This window comes from Prosopis cineraria, unplaced genomic scaffold, assembly GCF_029017545.1.
Source record: "Prosopis cineraria cultivar Desert tree isolate PC_DT_omini unplaced genomic scaffold, ASM2901754v1 PC11, whole genome shotgun sequence".
NCBI classification, from domain to species: domain Eukaryota; kingdom Viridiplantae; phylum Streptophyta; class Magnoliopsida; order Fabales; family Fabaceae; genus Prosopis; species Prosopis cineraria.
This window is the reverse complement of record NW_026555342.1, coordinates 9,412,903-9,438,876: the sequence shown is the minus strand read 5'-3', so window position 1 is coordinate 9,438,876 and position 25,974 is coordinate 9,412,903. Positions and strand designations below refer to the sequence as shown.

General features: G+C 30.7%; 1 protein-coding gene and 1 long non-coding RNA gene across 2 annotated transcripts; both read right to left on the bottom strand.

The window, feature by feature from the left end:
• Positions 1 to 3,499: 3,499 nt before the first annotated feature.
• On the bottom strand, positions 3,500 to 9,933 carry LOC129287212 (uncharacterized). Its single transcript, XR_008587624.1, has 5 exons — positions 9,812 to 9,933; positions 9,151 to 9,239; positions 8,263 to 8,325; positions 5,494 to 5,533; positions 3,500 to 3,818 (listed from the first exon to the last, which is right to left on the bottom strand). It is a non-coding gene; the product is annotated as an uncharacterized LOC129287212 (long non-coding RNA).
• Positions 9,934 to 12,435: 2,502 nt separating this feature from the next.
• LOC129286603 (BURP domain-containing protein BNM2A-like) lies at positions 12,436 to 13,837 on the bottom strand. The gene is made up of 2 exons (XM_054922553.1): positions 13,646 to 13,837; positions 12,436 to 13,539 (listed from the first exon to the last, which is right to left on the bottom strand). The coding sequence occupies exons 1-2, from the start codon at positions 13,700 to 13,702 to the stop codon at positions 12,673 to 12,675; spliced, it is 924 nt and encodes a 307-aa protein (XP_054778528.1). The 5' UTR covers positions 13,703 to 13,837; the 3' UTR covers positions 12,436 to 12,672.
• Positions 13,838 to 25,974: the final 12,137 nt, after the last annotated feature.

Genomic DNA, 25,974 nt, shown 5'->3' with positions numbered 1-25,974 from the left:
TCAGGCAATACTTTATGGCTTATTTTGCTCATTAACATTTTAAATTTTACTCTTGCGATATACATAACCTTGAAATAGTTGTAGATTATATTTAAGTTTTTCAATAAAATATTGTTTAGCAAAGTACCTTTTCAATTTTGAAATATAAACCATGCATTGACAAATCATATTTCCACATAAAATAAAGATGGAGAAACAATTAATCAAAATGGAGTTAAGTAAAGAATTAAGATAAATTTCAAGCATGGCTTTGTCCATTTCCAAAAAATTCATATAATATGTTCGATCACAATTTCAAGTAAAGTTCAAATAATTGCAAGAGTCAAATAGAAAAAAAACCACCTATGAAAGCAACAAATTATAAGTTAAATTTAAAGAATTATAAGCTGAACTCAATATATATATAGTTAATTGTTACTGATTCAAAAAATTATTTCTTCTGTGAACACCGTATTTTGTCGGGGCATTTTTTTTTTAAATTTTAATAATAAAAAATCAAAAAAATATATAAAATATAAAAATGAAATTTAATCCCTTTTTAAGATTATATTTTCAAAAAAATAATAATAATGATAATTTAACAAAATAAAAAAAAGGGTTAAATCTTGAAAAGAAAATCTCTCCCAAATTATCCCAATCATTCAAAATATTCAAGAATCAACTTTTGAGAGTTAATTTTTGTTATCTTTTTCTTTCTCTCTTTAATCTGTTTTTTTTAAAAAAAGAGAGAGGGAAATATTTTGATTTAACTCAAAATTAATTTCTTTTTCTCTTTTCTTTCTTCTTCCTTTTAATCGAATTCTTCAAGTTAAAAAAAAAGAGAGAAGAAGGGATAGCAGGACGTACATGTTGGTAGGCTGGAGAGAGGAAATGAGAAAAGAAATAGACTGCCGTACACACACACACAGCTCTTTCGGCTTTGTAACAGAAACAGAGATGCAGAAACAGCAAAGATGAGAGACTAAATGCGGGCACAGAGACACAGAAACAAGCACGCATGCAAGGTAAAAAAACAGCAAGTGTAGAGCATACACATGCAACATAGAAAAGAGAACACACACGCACGTACGCTTTCGGCTGGGCACAGAAGAAGCAAAACAAAGCAGAAAAACAGCAAGCAACCGGAACACGTACGCATATGCTGTCGGCTAGCAAAAAAAAACAGAACCAAGGACACATGCACGTACGCTGAAGACGGCACAACAGAGAAAGAAGATGGGACAGCACAGAAAAATGAGAAGAAATAAAGACAGAACAACACAGACAAAAAAGAAAGAAAAACAGAGCAGAGACGCAGGTGCACAGAGAAGAACGCAGCAGAAAGGAAGAAGCGGAGCAGGAAAGCAGGAATTCACCTCTTCCATCCCCTATATAAGACCGAGCGTGAAACAGAGGCGGGACGGGTTTTTTCTGGACTGAAAAAAGAGAGAGAAACAGACAGACAGAAGAAACAGAAAACAGAGCACGAAAAACCAAAGGAGAAGAGAAGAGAAGAGTGACCGAGAAGGAGAAATAAGAGCGTGAAAATGGAGAAAGGGAGAGACCAAAGACGTGAAATAGAGGCTGAGGGAGAAGGGGCTGTTCTGACCAGAGAAAAGGAGGGAAACCGAGAAGAGGCGAGGAGTGTTTCTGGCAAAAAAAACAGAGGCTGAAACGTGAGGGAGAGAACTCAAAGCTGAACAAGAAAGCAGAGGCGACGGAAAAACACCGAAAAGAAAGCAAAGGCCGAGAGAAAGAAGAAACGAAGAGAGGAGGGGAATACGTCATTCGGTATAGTCATCTTTCTTCTTCCTCTTAATGATCGCTGGTTTATTATTGAGTGAACAGAATGTTATGCGTATGATTTGCCTTGCTTTCTTGCTTTTGAATTTGAAAGGCACACGTTCGATTCAAATTTATTTTTCATATTTAAATACTTGTCCCACACATTTTTTTTTAGTTCTCAAATGATTTCATTGCAATTGTCATATTTTTTTTTTAAGAAAAGAGAGCTTGAAAAAGAAAAATAAAGAAATTGCAAATAATAATTTTTGCTTCCTATCATAGTTAAGCTAAATTTGATTATTAGGCATAGTTTCACTTCAAATAGAGAATTAGTGTAATTATTAAGCAAGGTCTTTAAGTGTGTATATTAACATGTATGAGCATTATTTCCTTATCTCCATTAGTGCTAAGGTCCTTTACTTGTCATTAATATTGCTACACTCATATCATATGGCATTCTCCATCACGATTACATGTACAATTTCATTTATTATGACAAGCCTATTTTATAAAAGGCAGAATGGAGAGAATTCGATTCTTGCCCAGTTTTAAAAATGAAATGAATAAGAGAAAATTTCATCTCTAATCATTTACTCGTTGTGTGAGATTTTAAGAATTTCTGTAAACATTTAAAGTGGTCTCATACCGTGTAAATCAATAAGATTTCGTAGATATAGAGATCTAATTCATATGCATAATCAATGGTTTCAATGGCCAACCGTTAAAACTAACTATCTTTTTATAATCTAAATAACCCATTTAGGTTCCATGTGAGATTTTAAGAATCTTCATAAGGACTTAAATTAATCACATTATCGTGTGGGATAATGAGTCCTCACGGATATAGTGATTCTCATTTTTTTATAATCATATAATACACAATTTAAAAATTAATTAATCAAATTAATGCATTTAACTTGTAACCATATTTACTGATTATATCTTTTAATCATGTGAGATTTTTGAAATCTCCGTAGGCTTCTGAGATCATCGTATTATCGTGTGAGTCAATAAGACTCTGCAGATATAACGATTAAGTTTTTAAAATATATATATAAATTAAATATTATATTAATTAAATTAAAGACGTGTTTAAATTTAATTCCTTTATCGTGTGAGATTTTAGAATCTCTGTAGATATTTAGGATAATCATATTACCGTATAAGTCAATAAGGCTTTTGCAGGTATGATGATTAAAATTCTTTAAAAACATGTATCTACATGCTAAAAAATTATTATTAACACTTAAAATGTACATAGAAATATAAATAAATAAATTAAATTGCCAAACTCATTTATCGTGTGAGATTTCAGAATCTCCGCAGATATTTAGAGCAATTGCATTACCGCATGAATCAATAAGGTTCTGCAGGTACTGTGATTAAAATGCTCAATCATAAAACATAAAGAAAAATAATTTTAAATCCTTTCCTTTTTAAAAAAAAAATTCAAAAATGAAGAAAATAATTAAAATTAAATTACCTTTTGCAATTTAAAACACACTTATCAAAATTTCAGAAATTGTTTTATTTGTAAAATGGTGAATTATTTCTAATTAATTTCTCTTCAAAAATATTTTCACCAACAAATTTTTGAGCCCGAACTACGTGGACTTTGATCCCCATCACAGGGTACGTAGGCCTCAGAGTCAGATTCTGAGTCAAGTCCGTCCTCCCTCGTAAATAAATAAATATTTCTCACCTAATTCTTATCATTTTTTGAAACACATGAATATAAAAGGGATAGTTAAAATAATTATAAAACCATATTAATAGGGCACAACAAACTTCAGGTAACTGTTTTAACGAACGGGTGTTGTGGGGTGCCTAACACCTTCCCCACACTCAACCGACTCCCAAACCTATTCTCTGATTATGCAGATCATCCTTATCCTCCATTTAAGCGGTTTTCTGAGATTTACCTCAAAATCTTGGTGGCGACTCCTCGTTCGATCCGGTTCCCGCCGTGAAGGCCGGGACTTTCGCTCGCGCGCCGTCCGCGTCGCATTTTTTCGGGTGCGACATCTTCCTTTTTATATTATGGCCAATACTTCCTACAAATTTTTTCAGTTCATTATTCAAATAGTTCAACAGGCAAGTTTCTCAAAAGTCATTGATACTTTTTAATCTCTATTGTACCTATTATCCACAAAAAGAAAAGAAAAACAAATAAACAAAGAAACTCAAATGTTTGGAGACAAAATCTTGCATCGATTATAGTTATAACCAACAAAAAAACATATGTTTAGTTATATATGTTTGTGCACCCCACCACATGTAATCTTAGCTAACACTTTGCTTACTTTTAATTTCACTCGATTGAAGTTTTCCCTTAATGTGGTTTACATAAATTGTTTGGTTTTATAACCCTTTTCTCTCAACAGAGAATAATCAAAGGCAACAATTCGGTAATAAAGCATTCAATAGGGAGGTAAAGTAGATTTTAAGTAGCAAAGAAAAAAAGTAAAATTAAATGATTGAAACACATTAACCAAACAAACAACCATCAAAATTTTATCCTCTATATCTTAGTTGATCATTGGTTTAAATATAAAATAATTCTTTAATCAACTCCTTCTAAAAGACAAGTCGAGTTAGGGGCTTTTCTTTTCCATTCCAAAAGATAAAAAAACCCATTCTTGTATAAATCACTCATCAAATCATGGTTGCAATGCACTTATCTCGTAAGAAAAATAATTAATTAGGTATCTTCAAAATGGTCCATACTTACAACCTCAAAATTGATGAAAGAACTTAAAAAAGCCTAAATAAGCAAACTACCTAGGTCTAAATCCCCCCCAATGCATTCCATTGAATCAAGAATGTAATAGTCACAAATACTGTTGGATAAAGTATATTCTTTAATATTGTACTTTCCACCCACTCTAAAAGTAAGCACCTAAAAGAACATAAAATTATATAAATTTTGAAAGAACCAAAGGAAAGATAAAACCAAAAAGAAAAAAAAGAGAGTATACATATATATACAAGTCACGTGCGAAAGACCATAAAACATTTTATGACATTCGCTGACTTGGTCATTGAATTTTTAATGACTTATGCAATCATAAGATCCTTAAGTTAACATCTCAATTATTAGTAACCTCTAAATAAGCAAAAAATATAGGGAGAAAAAGGTATAACGTGCTTCAAATAGTTTGCGAGTAATATTCATCAAACAAAAATATAATTTATAAATCATCAATTATCTTTGTACTCTCGCATTCCATGAGTCCAAGTAGAATAAAGGAAAAAGCTATAAGGTGTGTGTGCGTGCGCGTGCGCACCTACTCCTTTTCCCTAGTTGTGTGTTGCCTAACTAATGTCTGCAGAGTCCCCATGTAAGACGCTAACTCCCTTGAAAAGCTTTCATCGTTTTGGGTGGTAGAATAAAAGCCCAAAAACTATTTTTAACCAATAATAACAAGTATTTAAATAGTAATTTCAATTTAATTGAGTCATAAATGTTAATTAAAAAAACTAATATGCAAGTTGAAATCAGACTTAAATGCTCTACAACTTGAGTCATGTACCATTGTCCATAAAGAATAAATTTTAATAAACCTTTTAACAATAAACTTAAAAAAAAAAACCATCCAATAGATTAAACCTTTTAACAGCTTAGTCAAATAGGCAATAAAACAAAAAATTGCAGTAGAGGAAAGAAAACAAATGATATTGGGTTTATATTCTAGCTACTTTACAGTATAAAATCATCAAACAAATTACCTTGTAGTTCTAAATGCTGATCCACCATGCCTTCACTTCACTACAAGTCATCAATTTAACTTTGTGAAAAAAATGTCAATTAAGATAAAATGGCAAAAAAATTATAAGCTATGAAGGAATTAAGATATTTTTGTGTTGACCCAATATATATATTTTTTAGCAGAATCTATTAATCATGTGGTTTTTTGTTGTTTTTAATAGAGCTTTTTTTAACTTTGGTACTTCATGAAAGATTTCCATTTCAATTACCTTTTCAAATTCAAATTGAAATAGAATAAAAAGATTTGAATATAATTAGTAACAAAAAAAAGCATTTAAAATGAATATAGCAATTAGCTTTAACTACTTGACAGCATTAAGAGAAGAACAATTTCAATTTGCCAGTTTTTATAACTGCAAAAATCTTTGTCTATCATGTACCATTATGTCTTCTTATTTAAGCCATGCAAAGTATATAAGTGGTAATAATGTTGGAGTATTTATTTATAGATGTACATTAATTAATAAGCCTAAACAGATTGATCTTTATGATCTTATGTGGACCATAATAGGTGGACTACACAAGTAATCCCAATGGGTAGAGAAACAACCTACAACCCTATAGCCGTGAGTTATTCTCTATCTCTTAACTGACTAAGTCAAATATAATGGAATATAATTAATTTATTAATTTATTATAATGGTTTCTGATCTGGTCGATATAAGCTAATTAGTCGATAACCACAAACACACAAACAGTTTTTACTTTTTTCATTATCTTGGAACTCTCTACAAAATTATGGGGGTCCTGTAGGTTGTGCATCTGTTTATACTCAAGGTAATCGAGGTATTTCAAGCGATCATAGATTCTTCAAGTACGCACACATTATTCTACTCAATCTTATTTGATACATAAATTGAGATACAAGTTAACATATAAATCACACACAATACTATATACAAAAGGCGTTCAACAATTCATGTTTGGAATGACAGTAACACTTGTAAAAACTTGCACTTAAAAAATGAACAACATCGTTCAATATGATTGCAACCAAATTCCTAAATATGCTTTCATATTTATGGTTGTATGTTCAACTCTTTTCTTCTCCAAAATCATCTGAATAAAGTAAAATGTTTTCTCTAAATCAATACCTATAAAAAATTTAAAGAAAAAAGATCAAGCCTTTCTATCTAAACAAATGGTGGAAGAAAGTGATATGTTATGTATAACTTCCCAAAATATAAAAGAAGTTATATTTAAAATACCGTATTCTATATTATTGAAAAGGAAATTTATCTTATCCTTAATGGAAGCCACTAGAATCGAGCAACTGCATGATCAACGGACTAGAGAACCAATGTAACACTTGCCCCGAGTGTTATCCAAAAATCACACAATTCAACTAAACTAAGTGTGGTTAAGGAGTTAATCCTAAAACCAACTTAGGAAACAAACCATTTAAATCACTAAGCAAATATACGATTGCAAAGTAAACATTTAAAACCTTAAAAAAAATTATAGGTTCTAACTATAGCGCACGGAAGCAAGTTAGACGAAAGAGAAATAAAAAGATACTATCATGACAGCATTTAAATTGCTGTCATGACAACCCTCCCGAGTCAACTTCTGGGAGGCGTCGTTCCGCCATCCGACCTCCGATCAAAGTGATTTTAAAGCTCACACGTCACATTCAAAGGGTACTATAAATATACCAAATTTCAAAAAGATCCAACGGTCGGATTTAAAATTAGACATGTTAAAAATTTGATTATTTTTGCTGTAGCTGTCATGACAGCACTTCCGGACCAACTTCTGGAGTGCACCATTTCATCATCTGACCTCCAATCGGAGTGATTCCAAAGCCCACATGTCACTTTTAAGAATACTATTAGCATACTAAATTTTGAAAAGATCCAACGGACGGATTGAATTTTGTGCAGGTTATAAAATCAATATTGTAGCTATCATGACAGCAATTTAATGCTGTCATGACAGCACCTCCAGACCAAATTTCAAAGTGCATCGTTTCTCCGTCCGATATCCGATCGACGTGATTCTAAAGCCCACACGAAGCTTATAAAAGGTTTTACTTGTGACCCAAATTTTAGAGAAATCCAACGGTCGGATTAAGATTTGGACACCCGGATGCAAAAGTGCAGCTTTTTGGTAAAAACCATTTTCAAAATTTGTCCAAATCCAATCCTAATGGTCACAAACCTGTGGAAACACTTTGGACACGTCAAATAAGATTAAAAACACCTGATAGAACATTCAAATGATGGAAAACCCCCATACATCAAAATTTGACCACCCGGGTGCCATTTCCCAAAATGGACCCTAAACCCCCAAAATGCACAAATCATACAAGAGTGGTTACAAATCAATCCAAATACCATGTATTTATATAAATACATATGCTAAACATTTTCACTTGGCTCAGAGCTCCTTGTGGGGCCCACGCACCCACTCTCTCTATCCAAGGTGTATGTTTGCCCATAGCACATCATTTGCAATGCAACCACTTTGCATTTGCTTATAAAATCACATATATATCAAAATAAAGATCTGCTTATAATAGAAACTTGGTCTACTAAGTAAATCCATCAAAACCACACACCATAACCAAGTTTCCTAGCCATAAGTCTGCAAACAGACAAAAATTCATACACAAGCACACAATCCACACATATTCACACACATACACACATGATCATATCCTACTGGCACCCTAATCTTAAATACATTACAATATATTTGCTCAAAAGAAAGGGGTTGCAGTTCTTTACAAATCACAAGCAAACCCTTAGCTTTGCTCCTTTCCCCGTCTACCACTGAATCCTTCGCCTGGACTTAGAATATTGAAAAGAAAGGGGTGAGATAACCACAGTCTCAGTAACAGCGAAATCTACATTGATTATTACAAAGTAAGCCATAATCAAATAAACGAATAATAAATTCAACATAGTATGTAATTTAGCCATTTAAAATGCATGAATGCATGACCTAGGTCGGTATGGCCTTTCATGACCAACAGAATGCCCCCTGGCACTCTTTAACTCGCAGGTAAACCTTATACCTACTTGTACCTCCACAGGCACAAAACATAATCTAAGGCATGATCTAATCCACCGAACCTCCTATGCCCCTTCGACGTGAATCCTAAGCAGTTGAAGCTAACTCCCTCCCAGAGCCAGCCCAACTTACTTTCCATGTGAGGGTTACCTTGACCTAGGCACTCAACCTCACACTTCATATGTTGGATTCCCTCCCCCACTGAGAGGTGTCGAACACTCAATACACTAACCACTTTAGTGCACTGAGCCCACAATACGTAAGATAACACTGAGTACTGACAGTGTGCCATAGAATATCAAAAATCCACACCTTCTCATTGGTGAACTCCCACCGAGATCATGCCTTTTACTCTTGTCTACCTTTCCTGAGTATTGACCATTCAACACTCTAAAGTAGTATAATATTTATAAATCTCATTTCCATAAAAATATTGTTATTAAACAATTAGAAAACATATTTATACTATAATCAAAGTAGTACCCCATAACCCCTTATAAAGCACATTTAATCTTTTAAAACATGTAATGCGTGATAACTAGTAGTATTTATTCAAAAATAGCTAAAACAAAGTAATAGAAAATGTAAATTTCCCCTGTTACCTCAACCTTTTGGTACTAAAAGGGTTCCCCTTGTACAAAATAGGACTCGGCTTGTTCCTTACTTCTCAATAAGTTCCACCAACAATTTTCTACAACATATAAGTGATCCACATCACTTATCATGACAAATAGCATTAATGAAGACTATAACTTATACCACACAACTTAGGTCAATGAGTCATAATCCACCCTAATGGTCCATATATTAAACCAACCATTCACATAATATCACTTAACGACCAAAATCATTTATTAGCCATCACTAGGCTAATTTTTAATTTATATAATTTTTTAATCAATTAAAAACCTTTACTTAGTGCCACCAACTTTCACCATTAGCCCTTATAATGAAAACCAAACCTTAATTTAAATCTTATTGGGCTCAAATAGCAAAATTATAACTAAATCAATAGGCTTAAACCATTGAGGAGCAAAAACCCAATTTCTCAAGGTTTATTTTATGCCCAAAACACCTCTTTTCATCCAATTATCCACTCAAAATATTAGATCACTATATAGAAACTCAAAACATGCTCCCTAGGATCCAAAGAAACAAAAGCTTACAAGAATAAAGCCTTTAGGATCAAAATCTAAAAATTTTCTCTTCCAAAAATTGAAGAAAATCAAGAGAAAGAGAAGAGGATTGAAGTAGGGAGTTTACCTATCGTGTAGCCGAGCTCGCAACGGTCGCAAAGACTCCTAGATCCGAGCCTAACTCCCTCTCTTTCTCCTTTCTTCTTCCTCTCTCTCTCTCTCACTCTCCCGTTTGTGCGTTTCCTTCCCTTATTCATTTTCTGCGTTTTCTGCATCTGTTTGCTCTTTAAAATGCTGGTCAAAAAGTTTGGAGAAAATTACAAGAAAGGGCCCAACATTTTTTATTATTGCACAAAAGCCCGGGTCAACTTTGGTAATTTTTCCCATAGTTAAAAATCAAATAAAACCAAACTTTTGCTTAGTAAAATTCAAACTCTGGGCCTCTATTAAATTATTCTAAATTTTAATTTAATTATAGATATTTTATTTTATTTTTTTATTTATTTTTTTTAAATAAATTTGAGTCTTAAAATTTTTAGGATGTTACAACCAAGTCTTGTGAAGGTAATCCACTATGATGGAGAGATTCAAGTATGGTTTAATCATATCATTGTTTAGTGTTCTGTCCTTCTAGATTGCAATCACACCACCTCTTATTCTTTCATCTACAAAAACTAAATGGAGTCCCACCAAAAATAGATGATCTCATCTATTTAAACCATCAGATAGCAGAAGTGGCCATTCCTGTCAAGCAAAAAGAGACAAGTTTTCAAATTTCAGAGAACAACAAGGAAAGGAACAACAACATGAATAGTTTTGTCTCTCTTCAATCTTTGGATAAAGCTATTCTTATGGACGGGAGAGAATTAGAGACTTGCACAAATCTAAGCATTGAGTACTTGTATCATCTGAGTCACTAAAATCCATATCAAATATTCAGATAAACTTACTCATTCATTAATCTCAATTAAAATATGGAGTCATAATCATTGATATAAATTTTAATAATTTAGATGATGCAAGCATTGATTGCTTATACTAAGTACAATCATCGAATTCAAGTTCATTTAATAAGGACAAAATTAAAAACTTATTTAATTTTAAACTTTAAATAAAGTTAACGAGTCTTTTAAAAAATTCATTAATTCTGGTGAAATATTTTGAAATAACTTATAAGAATATTCTATAAACACCTATTTACCTTCTAATATACTGTAACTATCATAAGAAACAAAGCTAAACTTAAGAATGAAGACATCTTCCAAACGATTTATTTATTTTATCAATGAAAATATCAAAAACTTATAACTACGTGACGTTGATTTCGCTTAAATATTTGAATATCCAGAAGCAACTTGCTGATCGAGATTAGGCTCTCTAGAAGACATTGAATACAAAAGATGAAAGACAAAGTCAACGAGCACAATCGATGTTTTTATAACATATATTCATGTTTAAACTCCGTTGTCTCATTTCCACCCTATCATTTTGGCTGCTCTTATTTTGACTTTTATTAACATTTTTCCAAACCCAATACAGCTCACGCCAATACAAATCATAAAGGTCAGAAATACTTTTAAAAAAAACTTTCTTTGTCAAACATGGTATTAATATTACATTATACATATCCACAAATTAAAAAATGTCATTTAAAAATTTAAGAATGCAACTGTTAATAACTGTCTGGCAATAAACTGACAAAAAAATACATAACATGATCACATCCACCGCCATTGACTTTCATTCATGGCAAGAAATATCGATTGTGTGTTTTACATCCTCTATGGAGCCGACTTAAACTCAATTCATCGTTGTCCTCTACTCCTCTTTTCTTTTTAATAGAATTCAATGTTGTTTTTCCACAAAAAAAAAAGTGCTGTTCTCCTTTCTTTTCAATAAATTGTTGCTACGCATCTTGAAAAAAAAATCAATTAGAAAATTGCACCGTCTTGAAAAATGAGTCTCATGTGTTGAATTTTTGGAATGTTTATGAACTCATTGTATCAATCTCTTTATTTTTATGCGACTAATAACGGAAGATCAGGCAGCGAATAAATTGGCTTCCTTCAATTTTGTTGTTCTGAATAACGAAGAGTTGGATTTCTCAAGTGGTAATTGATATTGAATCTTATGAATGAAGGAATTGATATTGAAGAAACTTTGGGTCTTTTAAATAATACGTCTTGTACTACCCAAAAAAAACATTGTCTTTGGATTACTTGAAATCCACTGTAAATTTTTGGGATATATAGATATTTTATTAAAAAATATCAATATTAATAAATTGCAATTTTTAATTAACTTTTTGCTTTTACAAGGAAAGGATTTGAGCTTTAAGCTTCTATCTTTATCTTATCTCTTTTAAATCCTCAGAGGTTCTAATTAGAGAGCATGTGGACTGTTTTCCATTTAGATGAATACCATACATATATTTTTTATATCTACATCAATTCCATTAAAAACGTGTTTTTTAAAAAGACCTAAAAATGTCTAATTTAATAATTTGTTACGAAACTATCACTTTTTTTTAAAAGATTAATCTGATAGAGTATACAACACACTTATTTATATAGTCAAAATTTTTTCTAAGTCCCTCCAATACAGGATATAATAATTTCCATGATTAATCCGTGAAGCTTTCCTTATGAAAGGCCCACCGACTAGAAAAACTCGAGTTTGGTTTTAATATCCCTTTATCAAGTTTAATATCCCTTTATCAAGTGTCCAAGGTATTAAAAATAGTGTAGCCAATTCTTTAACATATTGTTAATTAGACACGAAGGTTTTCATAGACAAGCAGTTTCCCGCCACACTAGCTCGTACAACCGATAGCTAGGCCTCGAAAGTCTCATCAACACACATTTAGAGAAACATTACCTACCATGTGAACCATAAACTATATTAACAAGTCACATGAGAGACTCCTCACCGACTTAACATGCAGATCATAACTGAATCCCAGTCATGTGTGAATGTTATTTACAAGTATCAGAGAGCAGAAGGCAGAGGTACCCACACAAGGTTATCAGGAGGGAAGAAATGGCAGACAGGGGATGTTCCGGGTTCGACCTTGAGAACATTGAAAGCCACATGATCTTTGTTCCACATGGACGTGTCCATGTGGCATATAGCAGGAGCTTTAACTCTTGCTCCATCCTCACCTTCAAGCATGACCACAAACAATCGAGTATCGCTCTGTTGGCTATGGCAGTAGAACACTGCGTAAGGATATGGCAGAGGGTGGCACCCTATAACCCTAGGGACAGACATGTTTTTCACCTGTGAAATTGTGTAGTTTTGTAAGGGGACAGAGGAATTTACGAGGTGGGTTGTGGATAACATTGAGAATTGACAGCTGTTTCCGAAGATTTGTCGTGTAGAATCAAGGAGGGATTCTAAGGAAGTGGCGCAGAACTTGGTTTCGCCTTCCATGGCTTGGAATTCACAGTGCTTAAGTGTGTATTCCATGGCCTTGGCTTGAGGGGAGTGTTTGGGGAAAGAGAAAAATTTGAGCAGGGAAGGTAGGTGTTTGGAGGAAAAAGGGATCTTGTCAGATTCTTCTCTGGGCAGAATTTTTGGAGAAGTTGAAGCGTTTCTCTGGGCAAAATAGATTGGCATTTTCTTGCCTATTTTCAGATCTTTTGGAGTGAAGAACACATTCAGTTCTGGGTCCATATGATTGTGATCCTTTCCCTTTATCTTTTTAGCAAGCTTGTTATTGACCTTAGCATCTTCTTTTCTCACCTGAACATGGCCATCTCTTGCAAGATTTTGCAAATCTATTGATACTTCTTTCAGTTCAATATCTCTCCCAAATGTTATTGCAATCTTTCTAGCCCCACCATCATATGTGATCTGCAGAGTTGCAACACAAGCTATCAGTAGAATCAGAAATAAAAGCTGTCTCTGAGTTTAGACATAGACAAAAGTGATTGATTGACCGAGTTTAGATTAATTATACCAAGAAGAAGAGAAGAGCACAGAGGAGGAAGCTCAAACAAGCCAATCCAAGTCTCATTTGGGTGTGTTTGTGTTGAAAGTTGAGATTTTGGGTTGTTGCAGAGAAAGCGAAGGGAAGGGGAAGAGATAAGTACTCAACGAAGGCATCTTCAAAGCCAAGAAAGTGGTTGCACTGTTAATTAATTTAATCAGATGGATGCTGGGCAGTGGCGTTAGTTGACTTTATTGAGTACCATTAATTTCATTCAAGTTAGTGCGGTCTCATTTTTTTTCTCTTAAAGATGGATCGAAGGTGCACGGTGGCCTCAACACTTAGGCCAATATGTATTTTTGACTCCATTTACATTCTTTCTCTGTGTTTTTATGAAATAAAAAACGCCAAACTTTGTTTGTTTTTCAAAATCACATTTTTCATGTTGTTTTTTATTCCCCTGTTTTTAAAAATAGTCATCGCTCAGAAGTTTTTTTTTTTTTTTTGAAAATATTTGATATTTTAGTATTAACGGGAGTAGAGACATAATATTGACTTTTTATAATTTGTTTATCATCAACTTCTGATTTCATGAAAATTAATCGGAAAATTAATAAAAACATTTTATTCGAATGCACTAAAATATGAATTATCACGAAACAGAGGGAATAACTTCTTGTACCAAATACACCAAAAAAAAAATGAATAAATATCATTATACTTTAAATTAAAATATAATTAAAATATAATGAATATGATTTTTAATTCAGATATAACAAATATAATACATACGCATCGTCTAAGCTGGTGATGACAATAAATATTATCTATTTTTATTTATAAATATTATAAATTCATTTGTTGATACGCGTAGGATCTAAAGGAGAACTGTTGTTTATTATATCATATGAGGCTGGTTTAGGTGATAAACAGTGAAGTAGGATCTGAGTCAGGATCATTGTGATTAATTAAAATTACTATTAGCATAAACGTGTGTGGTAATCATCTTTAGATTAATTGGTCCTTGCTGCTGACCAACTTTGTTACTTAAAAAAATTGCATTGTTGACAAAACTAACCTCAAAAGTTGGTGTGAACTTACTTTGAGGGAGGAAAATGGGTGTGGAAATTTTAAAAAGGAGGGAAGGAAATATTCTGTGCCTTTAAACTTTTGCATGTGAAAATGGGGCTTTTGAACTTGAATGGAACAAAGAATTCAAAAAAGAAGACATCCTGATTGCACTTGTACCCCACTTCATGTAACAAATCCTATTCAATATTTGATTAAAAATTTAGCTGTAAACTAACCACCACCTTAATTGGATTCACATATCATTTCTGGCAAGCATACATTAATGTAAAAGCAAATTTATCTCAATTCACGTTATTAGAGACAAAGAAGTCTTTCGTCTATAAATTAAAAAATACATTATAAATATATAAAATTATGTATCTAACCAAATGATTTAAATTACACTGATAAAATAAACTGTCTTTAAATAACTTAATATAAAGGATTTAATATGATATTAAGAATAATTCAATCAGGACAAAAAGAAGAAGAAGAAGACAAGAGCAATAATAGAAGGAAAAAAAATGCCAACAAAATGTAGAGAGAAAAACAAGAGTGTGAGAGAGAGGGAAAAATGAATTGGAGATTATGTAAACCTAAAATTGCTGAAATTTAAAAAAGTACAAGTCTAGACAAGACATATAGAGAAAAAAAATATAGTAGAGAGAATCATGAACAAATATAACATTTGAAATGTGCGTGACTAAATAACTTAAAATTATTTTAGTGAAGTAAATTATTATATAAATACTTAATATAAAGAATTTAACACAGATCACACATCCATATACGGAGTCTTAAATTCATAGTGCCACTCAATGAATTCCTTGGACAATATGTTCTGTTTTCTTGCGTGTCCCATGTCCTATGGGAAACACAGAATGTTGGACATCACTGTTCTATCTTCTTCGCGCCTGTTTGATTAAGAAAATAGTACAACCAAAAAAAATACCCAAATATCATCTTTTGTCATTACTCGACTGTTGGTGTCGACTGTTGGTGTTAAAATTGATTTTTTTTTTTCCCGAAAGCTGTATTTGTGGGCTTCTGGGAAAGAGCTGATCAAAAGCATTGAGAAAAACTATAAATAAAGGCCAAAAAAATTATAAAAAAAATAAAATTTAATAAAAATAAAATCAAACTCTCTTCTTTTTTTTTAGTAAAATTTAAATTTTGGATCCTCAAAAAAGTTTCTTATATAAATTCTTGTCAACCATCACTTTTTACTTAACACTCACTATAAAACTAATTTAAATAAAATATTAATCGGTAGAAAAAATTTAATTTAATTTAATTTTTAGGGTCATTACAAAAATTGTTGCATAGAGAGAGAGATTTTATATCATTTATTATATTACTATATTTTTTATGTTGTCAAAATTTTAAAGCAGTGCTTAACATTTTCATCATATATAACCCATATTTATGATGTCATTAAAAATTAATTTATATATCATTATCTTCATTAGTTATTGTAAAATTGATGTTTGGTATTTAAAAATTAAATATTTTTCTTTTATTAAATTTATTTGAATTAAGATATATTGAGTTATTTATTTATGTAAATTAAATTGTTAATATTAATATAATTCTAATTTTTATAATTAATCAGATATGTAATTTAAATAATATTTTATTTCTTAAATAAAATTTAACAAATTTAATAATATTATTTACAAAGTTACTAATAATTTAATTTTAAAAAACAATATTTTTTATGATTATTTATACAATTAAAATTAATTCTGAATAAATTATCCAAACAACTTTAATTTTATTAAAATTAATTTTAAAAAAATAGTATTCAAATAAATTATATTATAACATAATAAATTATTATTAAAATTAATTATTTAATTAATTATTATAATTAATTATATCTAACTAAAATTTAAAAGAGCACTTCAGCTTCAGTCACTCCACCTCAATCTCAAGATCCTTACAAGCTCATCATCATTATCTTCCAAAGTCCACTCTCTCCCTCCCACTCACACGTACACGAGCTTGACAGTGACAAGCCCACTATGTATGAACTTTGTTAAGAGGGAGGGTAATGATTCATTACAGATCTCACATGAAGCTCTCACCGATCCAAGTGACAACCGTTCGCCTCTAAGGTCACTTCTTCAGATAGGTCAACCAAGCATCCACCAAAAGAGTTCCACAAGATATGAGCATTTTTCTCAGCAATATTCTTCCATTCAAAATAATTTGGTTGGACCAATCATATTCCTGTATTCTACACTAGTATTTTTTACAAAGGTGCATCACTAATATTTTTAGTCTTTTCTTTTTTTTCCTTTTACTAATTTGTCAAATGGCAAAAGAATGCTCTCTCTCTCTCAAATATTTTCATGTCTAAGTTAAAATATACAGAGACAAGACGTGTTTGCTTCTCAACTGGTGATGAACTTGATTTTACAACTTGTAAAGTGAAGTGGTTCTCTATCTGTGCTTTCGCATGGGTCCGCGGATATAAAACGTGGAAGCAAACATATTTTTTATAGTTAATTTAATTAATTAACTTTCCCTGCAAACAATCAATAATCTAAAGTCACGTAATTAATATCCACCAGAAATCATTTAAAGTCTCACTTCATTTCACTTCATTCCCCTAAAATTGTGATCACGCCTTATGATAATCCTTTGTTGAGTAAGACGTGTCCTGGTGTCTTGAGCATGCTTCTCAGAATTCTATTCCACTGAAGCGAAGTCCCCTTTTTACCAATTTTGCAAGGAAATGATAATTTAATTACTTTGCCTAAGAATCATTTTAAACATAATTATTGCTCTGATCTGTTTTCTAAATAGAGAATATAATCTCGGTTTATTCCCCAATTATGATGCTATTCATAACTTTCTTTTCCTCTTTTCCGTGTATCAGATAGCTAGATGGCGCCACAAATGCCCATGTACGTGCAAATAAAATAAACCAGGCTTGATTACTTGTGAAGCTTTTTGATAAAGTGATGTTGCCATTACATATCATATCAGAATCACATGCCCTATGTACCCCATTTTGGACTTGTACCTACCCAACCAGTCATTTATAATTATTAATTTCCTCTGCGCTTGTATTTATGCGTCCAAAAAAGAAGGTCAGAAGAAGCTTAATATTCCATGCACAGGGTTGAAACTTAATGTGAAAAGCACCAAGCTTTTAACTTTCTCTCAAAAGTTTTGTTCTCACTTCTTTCCTGTACATATATTTTAAAAATTTGTCACGCTGGTGTTCACATTCTTGGCCTCCACATTTCAATTCTTCAACGTGTTTTGGCCTAAATATATTTTTCACATAAAGTTTGTTGACAACAAGAATTCAACTGCATTGCCTTTTTGTGTGCACCCAGTCGAGTGCGTACGTGCGTGAATTCAATCAATGGCTAGTGCCCCCAATTCTTCTTGTTTTCAGTCAGAAGATGAACATCATGTTTATCTCTTTTCAAGATTTTAAATTTCAAAAGTAAAATTATCATTAAATAATATATAAAAATAAAAGTTAACCTGCTCAAATACAATTTATATAGTATGTATCTAAATTGGGTGAAAGAGATTTATATACTTCCACCTAACCTAAACATATGACATTTGTAACTATCATAAAAAAACACATAGTTAAATCAATAAGATAATCGAAAAATAAAATGATTTTTTTAATTTACTCCTGTTTAAAAGTATAATTTAAAAAAAAATCTATATAGCTGTAATCGTAAATAAGGGTGATCTTGGGAGGAAAAAACTAATTAATGATTTACTTTTTAATATAGAACTAATAATATATAAAATTGTGAAATTTATTTTAAAAAGTGAATGATATATGAAACAGAAAATGAAATGCACACAATGAACTGTCAGATATAGTAAGTACTTAACGGTTAACACACCATCAATTTTTTATATTAATAAACTAGAAAAGGGCATTGAAATCCCATAAAAGCACAAAGCTCCTCAGAGAGAAAGGAACACTGTCAAAAAAAGAAGAGACCTGCAGCCCTTCTTTAGCATTTCACTCGTATCTAAATATTTAATGCCCAACTTAAACCTGATTGACCGCTTCAACCCAAAAAAGAACTTGATTAGACCGCATAATTTGTTTTTTTAATGAATGTAATGGAATGCATAAATAATGGATCAAATTTCAATGAATTGTTTTTTTCTTTCTGGCCATCAATTGAATGTTGTATGCTACATGTATTATTGAAGATCATTTTAATCAACTTGATTAGTTGAATAAATTATATATAATAATAGCCTGCGGCCAAATTGCTTACCTGATGCGTGATCTAGAAAAACACAGTATTTAATTAATTAAATTAAATAGCGAGTAAAATGATGGATTGCTGGGAGGACAAGCAGGCAATAATTTTGACGAGGAAAAGAAGTGGACTTTTGAGAGGTCCAGATAGATCCCAACCCCCCATTATATTTATATTTATATTTATAAATAAATCCTATACTATAATAGGCATTACATGCTCTTCATGAACCTATAAGCAACAGAGACAAACTTTTTTTTTTTTTAAATAACATTTCGTAATCGTTATTTCTGGTGATGTACCTTTTGAAGTCGACTTTAAAAAAAAAACGAAACCAAAAAGTCAAACCGCCATTGTGGCAAATTCTTTTATCCCCATCTCCAACCTGCGGGCCGTGTTACTGTCCAGATTCATACTTTTTGGTTAGTTATGTTTTTCCTGATTATTTTTATAAATTATTATATTCTCTAATTCATGTTATAAGAGACCTTTAATTATCATGCTGAAATCAAGAAGAGGTAAATATTTATTAATTTTATTTAAAAATATAATAAATTTTTAATTTTATTCCTATTCTAACACAACTTTCTTTGAAGTTGCATTATGAGTTAAAATACAAGTAACATCAGAAAAATGCAATTAGTGTCACATAGTGTGCCTTACGTTGAAGATAAAAAAAAAATACTTCTAGAAAATATTTTATAATAGAAATGGGAGGGAGTATTTCATCTCAGTTTCATTTTTTAACTAGATTCATGTTTAGCATTTCTTCAATATATCTATTGAAGAGAATTTTAGAATAATAATGCACAAGATCAGGTCTAGTAGGAAGAACTAATTTTTTAAAATATGATGAATATAAGTTTGAATTATTGTCAGGAGAAGCATTCACTTTTAATTTTTTGATAGTAACTCAAATAAAATTGCCTCTAATAGGAGAATATATATACATAATTAAAAAAAATAGAGCAGTAAAAAATTAAGAAAATATAAATTCTTTAATGTTTAATAAAATTTTAATTTTTTTTAAAAGATAATGTCAATAACGAGAATCAATTATATTGCATGCACTACAACAACAATAACAAACAAAAAAAAAAAAGGCTCACAAGCGAGGTGACTATCATAACACTATCATGCTCTGTTAAGATAAAAAATTATATTGCAACTTAATTGAAAAATGTCTTAAATGAATGGGTTTGTGTCTAATTTTTTAGTACAAAATTTAAAATAATTTTTGACATATTTAAAGTAAGATCAAGAGATCCTTCCGAACTAACGAACAAGATTGAAAGATGAATACAAATTCAAATATAAACGATGAAATTTAGAAAATTGAATAGCAAGGCAAAAATAAATTAAATAAATAAAGGACCGACATAATATTGGACTTGGACGAATATTTTCATATTTTCACGGTTAGGGACTGGTTTAATACCAATTTGGAATCAATATTGGGACCAAAGTGATAGTTTTACAAAAATTTATCCAAACAAACTTAATTTTGTGACATTTCATTTAGCTTTTGAAATTCCATTTTGGAGAAGTTATTTTTTTTTTCACGCTTGAAAATCAATTTTCAGCATTTGAGCAATTTTCAATTTTTTCCATCTTTATGATTGATTTTAAAAAAGTATTCGAACATTTTTAATTATAAAAATAAATTTTAAAAAATGCTATCAAAATATCATTACATTTTGTTAATCAATTTTTTATAATTAATTTTTGCAAGTTGATATCTAAACGCACCATAAATATCAGACCCACCCGTTGACCAAGAAAAAAAAAAAGGAAATATCAGATCCACCCATAGATTACAGGGTGCCATGATCAAGGGGCTGCATCTCCCACTGAATTCCGTCTGAACTCTTGAAACGACAAAAAGATAATTTTTGTATTTTAGAATCTCATGCTTGAATTTTTAAATAGTATTTTTTCCATGTTGCACTTGTATAAAAAATATATTAACAATAAAAATAAAAAATTGTATGATTCTTGTAAATGAGATTAAATAATAAATTGTACACGCCTTTTATACTATTATTTTCTAATTTTTTATTTTTGGTGATGGGATCATGCTAACATGAAATCTCAAACGAGACACATTATTTCTTTGACCAGAAAAAACAAGACACGTTATTTATAACTTACAAATAACACATGTTTTTATAAAATTTATAGATTATAGATAGATATGTTGATTTTTTTATTTAAGGTAGATATGTTGATAGATTATATATTATAGACAGACACGTTGATGGTTGACTCTTTCAAATGTTATATACAATTTAATTTTACATTGACCAGTCATAAAGATTGTATATTGTTTACGTTGTTACGGGGGGGGGGGGGAATAAACGCATCACAAATCATCAATCAATAATCATTATATATATATATATATATATATTTACATATATAAGCAAAATCCATCCATGCGAATTCAGATCAGCGGACCGTAATTAATCTTCTAGCAACTTTGAATAGCACCATTTTGATATTCAGAACAACAAGATGGAAGGTTGATTTGAACTTGCGTACAAAGAATGGGCTCGTTGTTGACGACTGCAGTACGTGTAACGTACCAATGCAATTGGTCTCCAGTAGCAGAGAAGATAATGAAAATAAGTTTTTGTTTTTTTAAAAGATATCAAGCCTTACGTCAACTGTCATATTGATATACTGACGAGCAATGAAATAAAAATCTGCACCGATGAAATGCCACCAAGAGTTAAAATTTAAACTTAACAAATGTAAAAGCTTTAGAATTTAATTTTTAGTTTAACTATAATTAAAAAATAAAAGTTCATTTGTCAATTACTTTTACCTAAACATATTTTTTTTTACTCCTAATTAACTTTTAAGCCTATAAATTATAATTTAAGTCGACTAAATATAGAGTTCCAGACAAATATTCTCCGATCCACCCTAAAGAAAGACTAATTTTTATTATCGCCAAATATATTATTAGTTTTGGAAAAAGGTAATTCATTTTCGAGGTTTTGACCAGATAATATTAATTAAAATTGTCATGGCTGTACTTTCTGAAATGGCCAGAGTTTTCTTGTTGGTGATGGTGTGTCAGCATGACGACCCAGCTTACGCCTGAATGGAAGAACTGGAGTCTCCACCTCATAAAGAAGAGCTTTCTGCTTTTTAGTAATTGGCCAGCCCTCATCTAGAACCTTCACAATTCACATGGCCATATCCCCCCCCCCCCCCCCTTTAAATAATTCACATTGTTCAATCCAAGAAAAACACTGTCAAAAAAAAATGCTTAGGACATGTTAATTTCTTTTATTATTTATAAGTATTATTTTATTAAAAAAAATTTTGTTTCAAATAAGATTGGCAATAAATGTTGGCATTTCTTCTAATAAAAAATTTAATATTAATTCATTATATCATAAGAGATTAATTCCTTTCATTGGATTCAATCCTCCTTGGTCAGATTAATCTTTGTGATGGTGAATGATGCTTTTAATGTCCCATAAAATAATAAATATTATAAAATAAATATAAAATTTAAAAAATGACAATTACTTCCTACTCCAGCTCCAAGAACGTCAGATACCGAAATCCCCTGTAGTCTCTTATAAAGTGATTCTAATTTGTCAGCATTATCCATCTGCTACATCCTAGACGACTCATAATAAGGTTTAATATTTTTTTAAAAAAAATGTTATAGTTAAATTACCTTGATATGAAAAGTTTCATAACAAAATACCATATAAATATCGAGGTTTTATTTTTATCAGCTACACTCATTGATATTGTGAAGTCAACACCCAATTTTCTTCGCAGCCACGTATATAATTGCATTCATCGTAGCCCTTATTAGATTTCATAACTATACACGCAATGCTTGTTAATTTATTCTTCGAGATTCAAAACAATGTCAGTGTTACTATAGAATTTTGTCTGTATCATATAATATACTTTAATTTTATTATTAATATTAAGGAGTAATTAAGAAATAAATTTTATTTCTCTCTCTTGAGAATTATACAGTGTTCACTTCCAACAGAAAATGAAGAAGAGGAGGGATGAAATTAAACACATGTATAAAAATGTTTAAAAGCGAGACTTGTATGAAAAGGGAGGGAGGGAGACACATGCACAAAGAGTTGTCCTTTTTTGATAAGGTCAGCTCTAGGACTTGTCCCTTGTGGTGTCGTGAGAACCAAATGTCATTCTTTTTCTTTTTCTTTTTATTGAAATTTATCATTCTCTGGCCGCCCTCTCCAGTCTCCACCGCACTCTTCTCTTTCCACACTATTGTATTCCTTAATTAACAACCACCCACGTTGTTGTTTGAGTTTTGAAAATTGCATTACTTTATATTTATAAATGCTATAGTTTATTATAGATTTTATTATTTTTATAATTTAATATATTATTTTTTTTCATTTTATAACTTTTATTTCTTTCCCTTATATAAAATTTATAGTATAAATTACTTTATTCACAACTCGTCAAAAGCAGCATTTCATTTCTTAGATTGTATGTAGTAAAAATAAAACATCACATTTTCGTTCCACAAAATTGGATGAATCATAAATCACATAGTGCACCGAGTTTACTTAATAATTTTTGATTTCCACAAACATGCCAAATGGATCCTACATATGTTTTCCCCACACACCATATCATGCTGAATTTGAGGGACAACGAGATCGCAAAAGGACAATTGTGGTTATAGAGATGATGCAATATGCTTGATTATATAACAAAAGACAGGATTTGTAATGATCATATGAGAGAGAGAGAGAGAGAGTTAATGTGGCATCTATTAATAAGAATAAATGATAAAAAGTCATTGAGGGTTAAAAAAAGATAGATGGAAATATCAATGACAAGGGTTTTTTTTTTTTATTATTTGTGTGCCCGGTAGTGAGAAGGGTTGAATGAATAGTATTTAATCCCACAAAAGGCGACAGAGGAAGATCACTACGAAAACTCCAGGAAGAAGTCATTCATTGGTACCTTTCGATAAGCGATAAATATTTAAAAGAATTAGTTAATGATAAAACACAATAGCTAATACTTTTTATGCAGCTAAGCCCATGCTTGATATGAGATAATTAGTCTTTTTGTCGTTGTCTTGTGCTTCTAACAAATTTGTGTGTCAAAAATTTGAAAAATCACAATTATACAATTTTTTGTTTTACAAAATTTTATAAATGAATTAATTATGCGTGAAAAGGGACAATTTGAAAAATTTAAAATTTCTACCATAAAATATTTTTGAATTTTTATTTTTTAACACAAACCAAGTTAAGTTATATAAGTTGAAATAAGAGGCATTGTTCAAAATTTTGAACGACACAATTTAACATTCGCCGGAAAAACTGATCCTTTTTAATGTTTATTAAAAATAAATGGTAAACTCCTCTAAGTTAAACTTGCTTCCCATGCAGGGGGGAAACTGGAGATTGAGTCCAATGTCCACCTGCGTGGCTAATAAATTTAGAGTGTTGCAATGCATACTTGGCCAAGAACCTTTCCATCTAGTTATCATCATTTTCTCTCCACCTTCCCACTCATAATAATTGATATCATTATATTAAAAGAATATGTTTTAGTTATATATTAGTGACTAGTTATATAATTAGAAAAAGGGTAAGGCTTATGTACTTAACTTAATATATTTAATATACTTATATCGAATTAAATCATCATGACATGTAGATCTTAATATATTGATTTAATTAATGACAAGAACTTACTATAGAAACAATAATCTATAAAATATCAACAAGTTTTGATTTAATTGAATACAAGTACTTAAGTATATAAGTTTAAGTATATAAATTTTTCTCTTAGAAAAATGAAGGGAATATAAAAAGTGAAGAGATTCCACATCCATCATATTGATGAGGCCAAATTAATATGAATCAATTGACACATTAATGGAATTGATACTTTCTACTTCCTCTGTTTAAAATATAAGATGTTTTTAAAAAACTACATGTTCAAACATGCAAAGCACTTTTAGATTTTTAAAATATAATCATTGCTTTTTTAAAAAAGTACCCCTATTAAATAAATTACTTTATTTTTATTTTACGGTCAAATACCCTAATAAATATAGATAAATATCAAAAGTAGTATTAGTTTAAAGATAAATAACTATTTTATTAAAGGGTGAGATTTAGTTAAAAATATTATATATTTTTAAATGAATGAAGTATTTATTTTTAGTAATGCACAGAAGTGTTATTATTAAAAGATGTATTGCTAAGATTGATTATCAATCACTTCACAACTGCTCTTTCCAAGCTATAATATAAGATTTTTTTTAAATATTGTTTAGTTTAAAATATAAAATGCTGAATAATTTTTATAATTATTTTTATAACTCCACCCTTACTTTATTTATTATTTTTAAAAAAAATAATATATTATAATTTAATTATTATTATTAAAGTATTTATATATGATATTTAATAAGAGTAAAGTTAAAAAGATATAAATTTTTTTAAAAAAATTAAAATTTTAACTAATATTTTTTAAAAAAATTATGAATTCATTACTAACATCATGTATTTTACTTGGGAGGAATTTCATTTCCTATAAATTTGCAGCTTGGTCATTCCTCCCCTCGGAAATACACCAATCAGACCTCCGCCATCATGAGGCCCATCTTCTCTCTCTTCTTCGTACTCTCGCTTCTTTTTCTGGTAAGCCTCTCTTCTCTCTCCCGAACTCCCTTAACTTCCTCTCCCAATTTTCTCTGCCTCGATTCTTTCTTTATTCTCTGAACTATATATATATATATATATATATATATGCAGGTTTCTAGCGTTTGCCATGCGAGGAAAGATCTAGAAACCTTCTGGGAGAAGAGGATGAAGGGACTGCCCATGCCTGAGCTGATCAAGGATCTCGTGCTTCGGAATCAACCATCTGAATCCGATGCTGACGAAGATCGTTTCGTGAGGGACTTCGATGTAAAGCCCAACGTCATTATATATCACAGCCATGTCTCATCCAGGGACAAAAGAGGATGAAGCAGCCTTTTGTGAAGGA